At 38.0% G+C, this 13,138-nt stretch overlaps 1 protein-coding gene across 1 annotated transcript in view; it reads right to left on the bottom strand.

Annotated features, from left to right (window-relative positions):
* Positions 1-1,912: 1,912 nt before the first annotated feature.
* The window catches only part of LOC124126088 (zinc finger protein 567-like), a 121,592-nt gene continuing 110,366 nt past the window's right edge, over positions 1,913-13,138 (bottom strand). Inside the window, exon 3 of the mRNA XM_046489513.2 lies at positions 1,913-5,330. Within this exon, the coding sequence (XP_046345469.2) occupies positions 4,747-5,330 (584 nt within the window). The 3' untranslated portion in view covers positions 1,913-4,746. The remainder of the gene's footprint in view (positions 5,331-13,138) is intronic.

Genomic DNA, 13,138 nt, shown 5'->3' with positions numbered 1-13,138 from the left:
TGCACCACAACCTTGTGGGTACTTTTGATGTGTCCATCAAATATGGTTGAGGCTTCCCATGGCTGTCTAAGTTGTGCAATGTAAGTTGCTGTGCAGTGTTGAGGGATGTAGGACGAACAGATGGGGTGAGGATCTCACTCTGAAACACGCACGGCATGCACACATATATTACATGATTTCATACTGAATACAGAGGTATATTCTAAAAATATTAAAGATTTTATGCCATGATGAATAGAGCTTAGAAGGATTCAATCCAAGCAAAAATGTTAATTAAAAAGAGCTAATTTTGATAGGACGGCTTGGATTACAAAAGCTCAGGATTTTTTCCCTAACCACTCAGTTCATGCAACAATGATAGAGTGACGAGTACACCATCTTGGTCATGTGTTTCTAGTGTGCATGAGCCAGCCAGGGGTGCATGAGGTGAGCTGTTTTTTTTGTTCTCCAGGAACACAGTTCAGGAAGTTTCCACCACCTTTTGGAAAAATTAGTATTAGTCAGGATAAGGTAAAATTTTATTTTTGGCCTGGTCTTGCTCATCTTTAAAATACTGACCTAATTACCATGATGTTTCAAAAAATTAATTTAAGTCTGAAAACACACCATGCACTTATAGTCTGACAACAGTACTTCCAGACCATGACGTTAATGGGCGATCTTTTTCAATTTATCTTCCTTCACTAACCCGCTAGGTGCGCTGACACGGACGGTCCAACCTTAAACTGACGGCGCATGAGCACTACTTGTTACTATGACGCCTATAGACAGTTAACTAGTATAACCTTCACCTCTATCGGCAACGGTCAAACTTGTGTGTGGACAGCATATCTTTTCGCCTAAACAATGATTTATCTATTGCCATGTCCGGAAATAAATGTTCCTTGATTTAATGATACAATCAGGGATGATCATGACTGATTATATTGTATAGTTAGCCACAAGATAGGCGTTTGAAGCGATGCGGTGAGATCTGCTGATCGTTCATTCCAGGTCGCTTTCTTGACGTTTTGCAATCGGTACTGAAAGTGTTGCTCTTGATGTATGAATATCACACTTTTAAAAATAAAGTAGATTTTGTATACGTTCCTATATCTATGTTGTAGTATCGCCGAGTAGGCAACATCATATGCATGCATTTCAGTTTGTACAGTGGTACATGAAATGTGAAGGCCTTATTCAAAGTTGCCCGTAGCTTCAATGTTGTGAATATTGACAGCAACACATGTAAGTATTTGTCAGATATATAACTGAGAGCAATGAGAAAAGTTTTCAAGAAATTGTAAGAGAAACAAGCCATGTAAAATTATGTCATCAACTCTATATCAAAATAAAATGTTCAAAATAAAAGAAATGGAAATCACTGAAATCTGTTTTGATATTTAAGGGTTAATTGATGCATGTTGTATAAAAGGATTTTATGTATGAATGGTGGCTGTTTGTTGCCAAATTCTACCATGATTATATTTCAATATGATCAATGAAAGATAAATTTTTAATTTGAAGTTTACACGATATACTGCTTTTCCATTGGACCGCAAAATTGACGTTCATAAGTGTATGAACGACACAATTTGACGTTCATACTTTTTTCACGAGACCGTGTTCTTGAAATGACATAAACACTGACGGACTACTTCCACATTCCTGGGGAAACCCCAGGGAATTCCCTAGCACGAAAACATGCATAAGCGTTCTTTCTGATCATTTAGAACCTTTATTCTTGGTCTCAAACTTACTCAAACTTACCTTTGTGTCCGTTTGACACATCATTATTCACCTTTCAATGATCGGCCTGATAATCAATGATGACTAACACATGTAACCGCCACAGGTTCATGAAAAACTTCGGAAATCTCTCCCGTCACGTTTATCGTGTCGGCCATTTCACGTTTTGTACTTTATGTAAATGTATTACAACACGCGGTCATTGTGACTGACTTATTGAGGTAGTTCTTTACAGACCTTGCTCATCTAATGAGGATATGATTTGAACACATGTGCTGCGTAAGATGTTTCTGAAGGGCAAGTTGTGCATCCGTACGCCCTTGTCACCTCTCTTTTTGAGGAACTATTTTACTACGCGATATAGCTGGTTGTTGTATGGCTGTCAGTGTAAACATGAAGTCACACGAACTAAATAAGCTCCGACGTTCATACAGTTTGGTCTGCACTCTATGAAGGTTCATACTCCAATGAACTCACAAAAAGTGAAGGTCAATTCTTAAATATATATTATTTTGGCCTTTTTGAAATTTTACAAAGTAGAAAAAAATAATTTGCAGACACAGAGGACCCTATATAATAGTTAAAATACATATTCAAGAGTATTTGTACCAACTACAATTTTTTTAAAATAAAACAATATATTCATACTAATTTTCAATCTCTATAATGTTGACCGTATTAACATTGCAGTGTCTACATCCAGTTTGCATTGACAATAATCATATGATTGTAACACAGATAAAGCTGATTCTTAACTTCATTAGGCCTTGCTTTTTATGTTTCCTTATTCTAAACTGATGTTTCAAATTCCAACATAAACAAATTATTAATGTTATTCTTTTTTCTCTTCACACCAACAGATATCTGCATTGCACAATGACTCTTATTATTTTATTTAATATCTTGGCATACTTGTGCATGTGTACTAGTATTTGATTACACGTGCATGACTTTTTAGCAGTCATCTGTTTCTGAACTGAATATTATGCCAATAAAGAAAAGTAACATAAAAAAAAGGACTCTGGTATTCTTTCATGTTTGGAGAATCAATCAATTTCAATGTGAAAACATTTTTTATTTCTTACATAAGTTACTTCATAAGATCAAAATAGATCCAATTTAAATTGAGGAGATTAAAATTATGCAGTCTAATTCATTTCAGTTAGTCTGTCTAAACTCCAGTCCTATTTTTCAGGCAATAATAAATGAATGAAAATTTAAGGAAAAATATACCTTGTCTGAGTGAATCAGTCAATATACATATGGGGCCTGATTATAGACACTGACTGTAACATATGTAAGTATAATCTGTTATATGCAAAAACAAATAACATAAATAAATCCATTTATCTACCTGGAATGATTGTGGGGATCAATTTGCATTTATTTAACCATCAGAAGATTTGATGATAAACTTTCTAAATTCATATTTGCTATATGATAATAATATCTACAAAATATACTTTATACAACAGGTGTCTTGAAGTACTGTTGAATGAAAATCAGGATACATAGCTACAGCAGGATAGTGTGTGGGTTTGTATGGGAAATAGTTTGTCAACATTAAAATAAATATAATGTTACTAAAACAAGAAGATAAAACTATGATTTACATCTATTTATGTATCATACTCATTTTGTGGGGTAGTCAGTATGATTTGTTGTTTGTTGGGACACATCTCTGTAATTTACAACTATTTTAAGAGCATGAGTATCAGAATTCTGTAAGAAATGATGGATCAATGAATTAAACAACACCTATGATGACTCAGAGCACTTAATGGTGGGACACATGTTATAAGGGGCAGAATAATATGGGTAAATCTCTTATTTCAAATCATGGTGACTAATATGTATATTGCAACTGAGTAACTGAGTGCTTAATAGATGCATGGTAGATTTTCATTTGGCATATTTCTAAAATATAATACAAATTCAAATATTCAGATGCAACGTTAATTTTGATATAAAAAGTAACATTTAAAATCAGTTGTTTTATTATTTTGAATGTTATTTCTGCTTAAAATATTTGTAAAGGCACGGATGTATACCTACTTTATAGATCATTGGTAAAGGTCTGGGCCTGTCAAAGATGTCTGTGTGCTGCAAATGTAGAATCTAGGCGTATCACTAATTTTATTAAATTGAAGTCCATGGTAGTATTTGTTGAGATTTGAATGCTTCGAATTGTGGTGGGAAATAACACAAAGGCTGATAAATAAAATGAGTCTGCATTTTTTCATCGATGCAATATGTTAACCTAGACTGACAGAATGCCTCACTGTTTTCTGACGTAGAAAATACCATGGCAATATACTGTTTTTCATGAAGTTTTTCCCTCTATCTGCCATAGTGACAATTTGTCTTGTAGTTGAAGACTCAACAAATGTTGATATTACAAACTAATAATCACTACAAAATATCTGCTAGTTAAAATAATTCAGTTATAAACGACTGTTTTTGAACGAAGGTGCAACAGGGTAACTCTTCAGCTTGGCTCCGTCTCTACATGTCACTAGTTGTCGCAGCACGCATTGATCTGGGAACAGGTTGGATCGTCGCTTATATCATTTCAAAAGGAGAGTTATTGCCCTTTGGAACAAAAAGATCGGCCATTAAGGCAATTTTGTACGAGGTAGCAATTTCCAAGTTTTAGAATTGTACAAGGTGCAACAGTAACTTGCAAGAATTAAACAATCGCCTCAAAGACGGCATTGACCATTGATAGGCATGCTTCCAATACTTCATGTTCTTATGTCTGTAAAAATACATGCAAATATTAAAATCATGCCTGTAAAGATAACCATTTAAGACAAGGTATATACCAAATTCAGACAAACCCTTACTGTTTCATAGGGCTGCTAATATAGCTCATATTTTAAACTAGGAGTTGACAGTTGACATAAAGTAAAATGGAATGGCCCTTACTTACATCTGGATACAGCAACTTTGATGTTCAATTGAAGTTTAATATTCCATGTTTTTTCTCTGTCACCAATGCACAGAGGTATTAAAGTTCTAAGGTGTTGCATGGGTATGTTGATCTGCAATCTCCCTTGTTACAATTCCTTGCTCTGATGTATTTATATGATTTTTAGTATGTTTCAATAAACATTCCTTATTATTAAAAGACTCTTTGCACTTCAGACAAGAGTATGTTTTTTCTGCTCGATGTCTGTGAAGATGTGTGCGCATATTTGCTCTTTGACTAAATGATTTACCACAAACAGTGCAGACATAAGGCTGCTCTCCAGTGTGGATCTTCTTGTGCTCTCCTAAGCTACCTTTGTCACTAAAACCCTTGCTGCACAAATCACACTGGTATGGTCTGACACCAAGATGTCTTCTGACATGAGTCTCCATATTACTCTTCTGAGCAAATGATCTGCCACAAATGATGCACTGATGTGGTTTTTCCCCAGAGTGCAGACGCATATGAACTTTCATGGTGATCTTCTGAACAAATGATTTCTTACAAACAGGACATTTATATGGCCTGACTAGGTTGTGAATCCTCATGTGCCTGCCAAGAGTTCTTTCATTGCTGTAGAATTCATGACACACTGGACACTGAATAGGCTTGTGCTTTTCTTCCCCTTTAACTGAAAAGAAAAGATGACATTACTGAAACATCGTATATGTACAATTCTCTGGAAAAATATATGTCCAATATATATTTTCAAATATACATATCACAAAAACAGCATTAGGTGAAAACATTTTCATTATTTGTTCTGCATATTTTATTAAAATATTTCCCATATTTGTTTTACATATTTTACACTAAAAAATGCTTAGTCAAGAGATACTCAGATACTTCTGGTTCATTGCCATTGGATACCTTCAGTGAAGTTAAGAAAAAATAATGTTCAGTATGTTTCAATATCCCAAATCATCAAAAGGCACCAGTTCACCACCAGACTGATGTGTATAGCAAGTTCCAACAAGAAACATTCAACAATTCTGGGGTTCTGTTCCGAATACGGACAGATGGACAGATGGCAGATATGCTGAAAGTTATATCACACCATATTTCAACCTGTTGAAGAAGTGTCACAACGAGATCTTCTTTAAAGAGGTATAATTTTTACTTAAGTTTGAAAGTTACCCTCCAGTATAAGGTGTATACTCACTGCAACTGCAAGTTTAGCGGTGGTGTACTATTCCCATACATTGGTCCTAACTCATTTCCCACATGTTCATTTTTTTAAATACCCTTTTGATAATGGTTTTAATTAGCTTAGTGTGTTCTACATTTGAAAGAAATTAAAACAAGATGGATCTGTATTCTTGTAGTGACTGCAATGAAACATTTGACAAGTTTTCTTCCATAAGTCATTCACATGTGAAAATAAATAATAAGATAACTGAAACAATGTTCAACAACCTACAATCACGTACCAAATCATTTTAAACAAAGATGACAAATGCCTCCCTTGCCTCAACAATTTGAAAGAACAAATAATCTGACTTACTTTAAGTCCAATTTGAGTCCAACTTTAAGAACATTTCTATCTAATCTGTCTGTCTGTATACAGAGTAGTTTTTTAGCTATCAAAACAATAGCATGGAATTGAGATTCAGAACTTTGCATTTCTGTGTCAGGTACACACCACTATGAACAGAGTCAAAATCAAACTTGTTGCCACGGAAACAGAAGAAATATATAGTCTAAAGATCCACAAATAGCGAAAGGCTTCTGTTGACAAACTGGTGTGCACAGTTTCAAAGAAGAGTGCCCATTAGTTTTAGAGATATGGTCCGGACAAACACACCACTATGAACATGTTGTCATGGAAATGAAAAGTTATAGATTCTAAACACCCCTAAGTAGCAAAAGGCACCGTTTGACAAGCTGGTCTTTGTGTGTGCATAGTGTCAGAAATCTTGCCAAGGCAAGGGAGTTAACTGGCTATAATAATCCAGTTTCCACACTTGCCGATCAAGGCCAGATTTTCTAGGTTCAATCGTAGCGCCACCAGTGGCTATTACGAGCTATGGCCCTCCTACTGACCAATCAGGTTCCACCTCTGATATCACCTGCATTTGTTTTAAACAAAATGGCTGCACCTAGTTAAGAAGGGCCGATCGATAATCAAGATTTATATTGTAATAATACAGGTCTTACTTCACAAAGTGCATCAAATAACGTAAGCACCTTGATTACAAACATGAAAAGATTTGGAAAATATCTGTTGATGCAAAGTTGATGGTACACATGCTTTTCAAATCCTGCAGTCGACCGAAATCTGCACAGCAGTTTACAAACCAGATGTTGATTTTGTTATGCGATTTTGATTGGATTATGCATAGACTCGTTAGTCCAGCCAAAATATAACTCCAAATCAGCAGCCTCGTTCGGCAAGGGTGGGAACTGGACTTTTAAAGTCAGTTAACTCCATTACCTCTGGAATATGCATGAAAGAATACCTATTAGTTTTTGAGATATGGTCTGGACCAACATACCATTATGAATAGAGTCAAAGTCAAACTTGTTGCTATGAAAACAGGAACAAAATAAGTTTTAAAAATTACTAAATGAGGAACTACTTCAGCCCCTGATTAATACATGTACCATTTTGTTTGCCACACTCAGCACTATCCAAACTATATGACAGCGGTCTGTAAATAATCGATTCTGGACCAGACAATCCAGTGATTGACATCATGAGCATCAATCTACGCAATTGGGATAGGTTAACTTGCATCAACCAAGACTAACGATCTCGTTAGTCACCTCGTACGACAAGCATAGTCGCCTTTTACAGCAAGCATGGGTTGCTTGAAGACTTACTCTATCCTATGAACACACAATGCCATTTAGAAAGTGGCATAACACTTTCTGAGTAAAGTACAGATTCTCATACTTTTTTGGATTGAGTCCCGTCCGGGATTCGAATCCACACTGCCAGAGTGTGGCACACAAAGTCAGTGATCTAACCCACTCAGCCACTGAGGCATCCACAAAAAAGAAAGTCAAAGTCAAAGAAAGCTTTTTGCCATGGGAGCTGTGCCAATTTACATATGTTAGATGTTAGATCGCTAACTTTGTCGACTGGCGATAGGTGCTGCACTCTGGCAGTGAGGGTTTGAATCCAAAAAAGTACGAGAATCTATATTTTACTCAGAAAGTGTTATCCCAAATATAACATTTGTTACTCTACCCTAGATCTTCATGGATCAAGGTACCAAGTTTGGATGAAAAATGGTGAAAAGGTTTTTAGTTGTGCTCAAGAAACAAAACCTACCTCTGTTTAAGCAAAGCCTAACTTGTTTTCATGGTAACAGGCAAAAATCAAATTTTAAAAAAATCCTAAAGAGCAAAAGGCACCACTTCAGCCCTTGGTTAATAATGTACCACGGTTTGGATGAAAGTCTTTAACCGTTTTGAAGTTGTGCTCCGGAAACGACACCTACCCCACCAACCCCTTTGAGATTAAGTCCCAATTGTTTCCATGGAAATCAAGAAAAAACAAAATACAAAAATTTCAAAATTTTGTTTAAAGATAATGAACGTTTTTTTAGCTGTGCTCCAGAAATTATTATGGACAGACAGATGAGGCATTGACTATATCCCCCAACATCATAGGCCGAGGGGGGGGGGGGGGGGTTATTAACAGCGAGTAAAACATAAATGTTTCTGAAACCGGTGCTGAAATGATTCTGCTAGTTCAGTCAATACAATTCAGTCCCCATTCAAAATTCATAAACATTGCAATATATGGAACATATAAGTTAGGTCCCACTACTACTACATCTATGCCAACTGTTGATACATTTTAAAACAAGAGTCATCAGGAGATTACATATTCCCCCGAAATGGAGTTTGGCTACTTATACCCTACTTTTGGTTCATTGCTATTGGATACTTTCAGTTCAGTGAAGAAGAAGATGGTAGCTGTTCAATATTTTTCAACATCCCAAATCATCAAAAGGCACCAGTTCACCACTAGACTGATCTGTATAGCACGCTTCATCCAAAATTAATTTTTAGTATGTCAAACTTGTAGTCATGAAGACATTAACAAATATCAAAAATACAAATCAAAAATCATCAAAGGAAAAAGTTCACCACATGAACCTCATCTGAAGATATACTCACACGCAAAAGAAACGCAAGTCAAGTATGCAGTATACATGTTATTTATTTTCAACAATAAGACAAGAAATACTAATAGGGCAAGATTGACAAAAATTTGACTGAAGACAGTTTAATGGATTAAAAGGCAGATGACATAATTGTTTTTTTCAAATGTTAAGGGCTTACACAGTTTCGGGTCAATACAGAAAATGTCAGTCAATACCTGGTGTGACCACCATAAGCATTGATCACTGCCACACATCTGTACATTGAGTGGATCAGACGATTTGTGATGGCCCTAGGGACCCTCCTGCACACATCCAGAGCAGCTGTGCGTAGTTCAGCGGCAGTTGTAGGGACTGGGTGCATTTGAACCTCATCCCACAAGTGTTCGATGGGGTTCAAGATCATGGTTGAGGGCTGGCCACGGTAGAACACGGATGTTGTGTTGTTGCAGAAAGGCCATGGTAGCTCTGGCAACATGTGGACGAGCGTTGTCCTGCTGGAAAATGTGTTGTTGATGTTGTGCAAAAAATGGAACAACGTGGGGTCTGATCACTTGGTCGACATACTGCTGAGCAGTGATGCCGTGTCCCCGACCTTGACCAACATTCAGAAAGCACATCGCTCCAAGTCTCGCATTAAGTCCAATCCCTGCCCATATCATGACGCTAGGCCCCCCCCTGGATCCCTTTCCACAACGTTTCTGTTAGCGAAACGATCACCTCGCCGCCGCCAAATTCTGACTCTTCTGTCTGCATGGGAGACACAAAAGCAACTTTCATCAGAGAAGATGACACGCCTCCACTCACGATTACACCAATTGCGATGACCCTGTGCCCACTGAAGTCGTGCTTGTCGATGCTGTGGTTGGAGAACAGGACGACGGCTGGTCGGCGACATCTGAGGTTGTTGGAACAGAGACGTCGGATCACAGTGTCCCGGCTAATGTGTCGATTATGTGTTCCTATGATCTGTCGAGCACTTTCACTTGCAGTTAGGAACGGATGTCGCTGGTGTTGACGGGTAATCTGCCGATCTTGTTGAGGTGTGGTGACCCTAGGACGACCGCTCCGAGGAAGGTCATCTGTGGTCTGTGTAGCATTGTATCGATGCAGGAGACGGTAAATTGTGGTTATGTTATCGTTGAAATGACAGGCAACATCTTGGACAAACTCTCCAGCTTCCAAACATCCAATAGCCTGGTTTCTCTGAATTAGAGTTAGGCATGGCATTGTTGACCAAGAATCGGCCAGTTTTATACCCACTACAGTTCGTGACAGCTCGTGCATTTTTAATTTCGCGAGAAATGAGTGCATGATACCCACATATTCATTGAATGGTGCGTTTTGGCGATTCGTTTTTTATGTTGCGTTTTCCTCGGGGCTTCCAAAATGCAACCAAAAATACTGATAACACCATCAGGCTTCACTACATGCTAAATCCCGTATCAATTTATGGTTCCGTGTTTGTTACCTATTTGCTTAAAAACCACTTGCGCTTCTTTTGCATGTGAGTATATATTGATAACTGGTGTACATATTGGATTATGCACATTAGACATATATCCGAAACTGGGATTGCTTGGGACTTTAAGTATGTTGTTTTCGGGACCTTATAGAAATGCATTGTGGTGAAATAAATTCTGTTGCAATTTGTTCCAAGTGAAACCTTATTTTGCCTGGACTAATAAGCATGCTGAGTATAATGGTGGTCAGGGATATCAGAAATAACAGTCTTAATTAGAGAAAATTGGTAGTAAGTGCTTAATTCCAAGTTTCTAATCGTCTCATCATCTCCAAGTTCTTCTCTTAGCTTTTTACTGGTGTAAAAGTCAATACTTTATAAAAAAAGTGGCAGTTGTGTCACAGGAACTGTACTGTACATAACCCATCACACCCATCCAAGCTTGATTCACTCACCAGCTTAAATTGCATGGTCATCAATCACCCAGGCCCCTATGAATATATATGAACTTAGAAATGGAAATAGCGGACTTATGTCTAGAAATTACAATGGTTGAGAGTCGGCCCAACTGTCAAGAGAACCAGGCCAGTTCTCGAATGGGTCAGCCCAACCCAACTGAAGGGAATCCCTCTGGTCACCAGAAAAACTGTTAAAAAAAACAGCAAACATGACTTAAAGTCAAGCTGCACCTAATGTCACAAAACAAATAGGAAAAAGTTGTCTTTAGCGCAGACTTCTCCCAACATCTTAATAGGATCCTAACAGATATTACCCAGGAGATGAATTAGGACAAAAAATATCATTAGAATAAATAAGTGTGGAAGAGGCTACGTTGTTGTTGGGAACAACCTTTCGTAAAAAAGACACAGCGAGACAAAAACACCCAAGATGAAGCCCTGGCTCAGAAAAATCCCATCAAATACTCATCAAACTCAGATTTGGTTCTCCCTTGTCTCTAGGCTACTACTGTGTCCATAGCCACAAGAATACAAGATAGGGTCCAAAGATGGGACTTGTTGGGATGACCCTGTAATTCTGTGATCATGCGCATGGTCTTTAGTAATCTGGAGGACATAAAATTATGGGGCTGATGTAATAACATCTAAAACTGATGCTGAGGTCTGTGTTCTTTAATTCCCTTGTTTAATAATGTCCATAGTGTCAAGTCTGCAACCACTAACATGGTCCCTTCCAGATAAATCATGGCCTTCTGCCTGGGATAAATTCAGTTCTACAGGTCTTAATCCGATGTACGTTGTTTCCGAAACAGAGAGACGGCGATCACCTCTTCCTCTCGTCCTTGCTTGTCCGCTATGTTTCTGCTCAAAATCTCTAGAGTTATCCGTTGCTTTGGTGTTGAGAGGGCGTGTATGTCTTTCTTCCACCTGTCTGCCTGAAAGGATTCCTTCCCCGATGGTATAAACGTCCTCTTGCCAAAATCCTTGAAGGCATGATCCCTGGCCGAATATCAAGACCTCTTGGTCTGAAATGCTGAACTGTTACCGTTAACTGCCATGTTGATGGTGGAATGCAGAAATCTTTCTGTGGTGTCTTGGTGAACTTCATCAAGGACCTTGTGCGAGAAGAGTTGCGCCATGGTATGTTGAAAGAGCGCAAAACTCCTGGAGTGTTTTGACACAGCTCTATTCTTGCGATGACAAAAAATTCTCCAGCATTTTCACTAAGCTGTCTGACAGGATATGGATGAAGGCTAGTGACTGGCAAGTCCCCTGAGATACCCTCATAACACTTTTGAACTGGTGCCATGGCATGATGTACTCCAGCCACAAACCAGTTGATACAAGTTGTAATCTACATGGCATGTCTTCTGAGAGTGTCAAGCTCCCTGATTATGTCCATAGGTAAAGAAATCATTGTGATGGGAGAAATCACTAATTTTAAGTAATCTTCTTGAATATGTCATGTTCTGACTAAAGGGGGTAGTTTAGCCAGGTAAAACAAGAGACGACTAGTACAATATACACAGATTTATTTACATGAACATCATATATATAAGTAGCTAACAAATATATACAACAATGGTGAGCATACATAGACTTCCCAGGACGAGGAATTAAGGACAAAATCGACATCACTGTCCCGAAATGCCTTATGCACAACATGTAAACAATAAACAACAACACAAACACAGCGATGAGTGGACCTTCCAGCTCAGGCATACATGAGGTGAGTGGAGCTCCAGCTCACCTCAGGACGTTTCCTACGAGCGGCACATCCTGCTCGACGTCGTCCCTACACCAGCACTCGGAATACCAAGGTTGACTAACACCGTAGTAACAGTGTAATGGTAGCACATATATAGTAATGAACAACAATGGAAAGACAATGACGTTGATCTGGACATGGGACTTCTGGGGGTGATGAACCGACACAGCTCAGGGGATGAACAATTAAGGCAATAAATGTCATACTATAAATAACAGTAATTAACGGGAAGTGATATAGTAGCCCAGGTTGGCTGTCAGTCAATATACAATGAAATGTTGGTGAGGATTAACAACGGGGATTAGCGCCTAAAACGTAATGACAATTAAGTTATGGAGACATGGCTACAGGGTAATTAGCCTTTGGAGTCAAATTTACTTCAGACAATGGTTGTCGTAAATCAGTTGCTATGACAAATACACGGGTAGGGGTAGAAGCACTGTTTCATTTGAGGTAGAGGTAATCTATCCTCACTCTTTAATTTCTTCAAGTTCTCACTGGCTTGAATTATCACTTGATTCACATTTTGGTGAACTTTAGTAGCTGAGATAGAGCACAGAGAAGACAGAGCACTTCTTAACAATACCACCCAGGAGGTTCCAATGGTATTCTTAAGGTCAGGCCTCTATTCCTCCT

The sequence above is a fragment of the Haliotis rufescens genome, unplaced genomic scaffold (assembly GCF_023055435.1).
Source record: "Haliotis rufescens isolate VD_foot unplaced genomic scaffold, xgHalRufe1.0.p SCAF_5, whole genome shotgun sequence".
In the NCBI taxonomy this organism is placed as follows: Eukaryota; Metazoa; Mollusca; class Gastropoda; order Lepetellida; family Haliotidae; genus Haliotis; species Haliotis rufescens.
The sequence above is the reverse complement of the archived record's forward strand: the minus strand, read 5'-3'. Positions and strand labels throughout refer to the sequence as shown.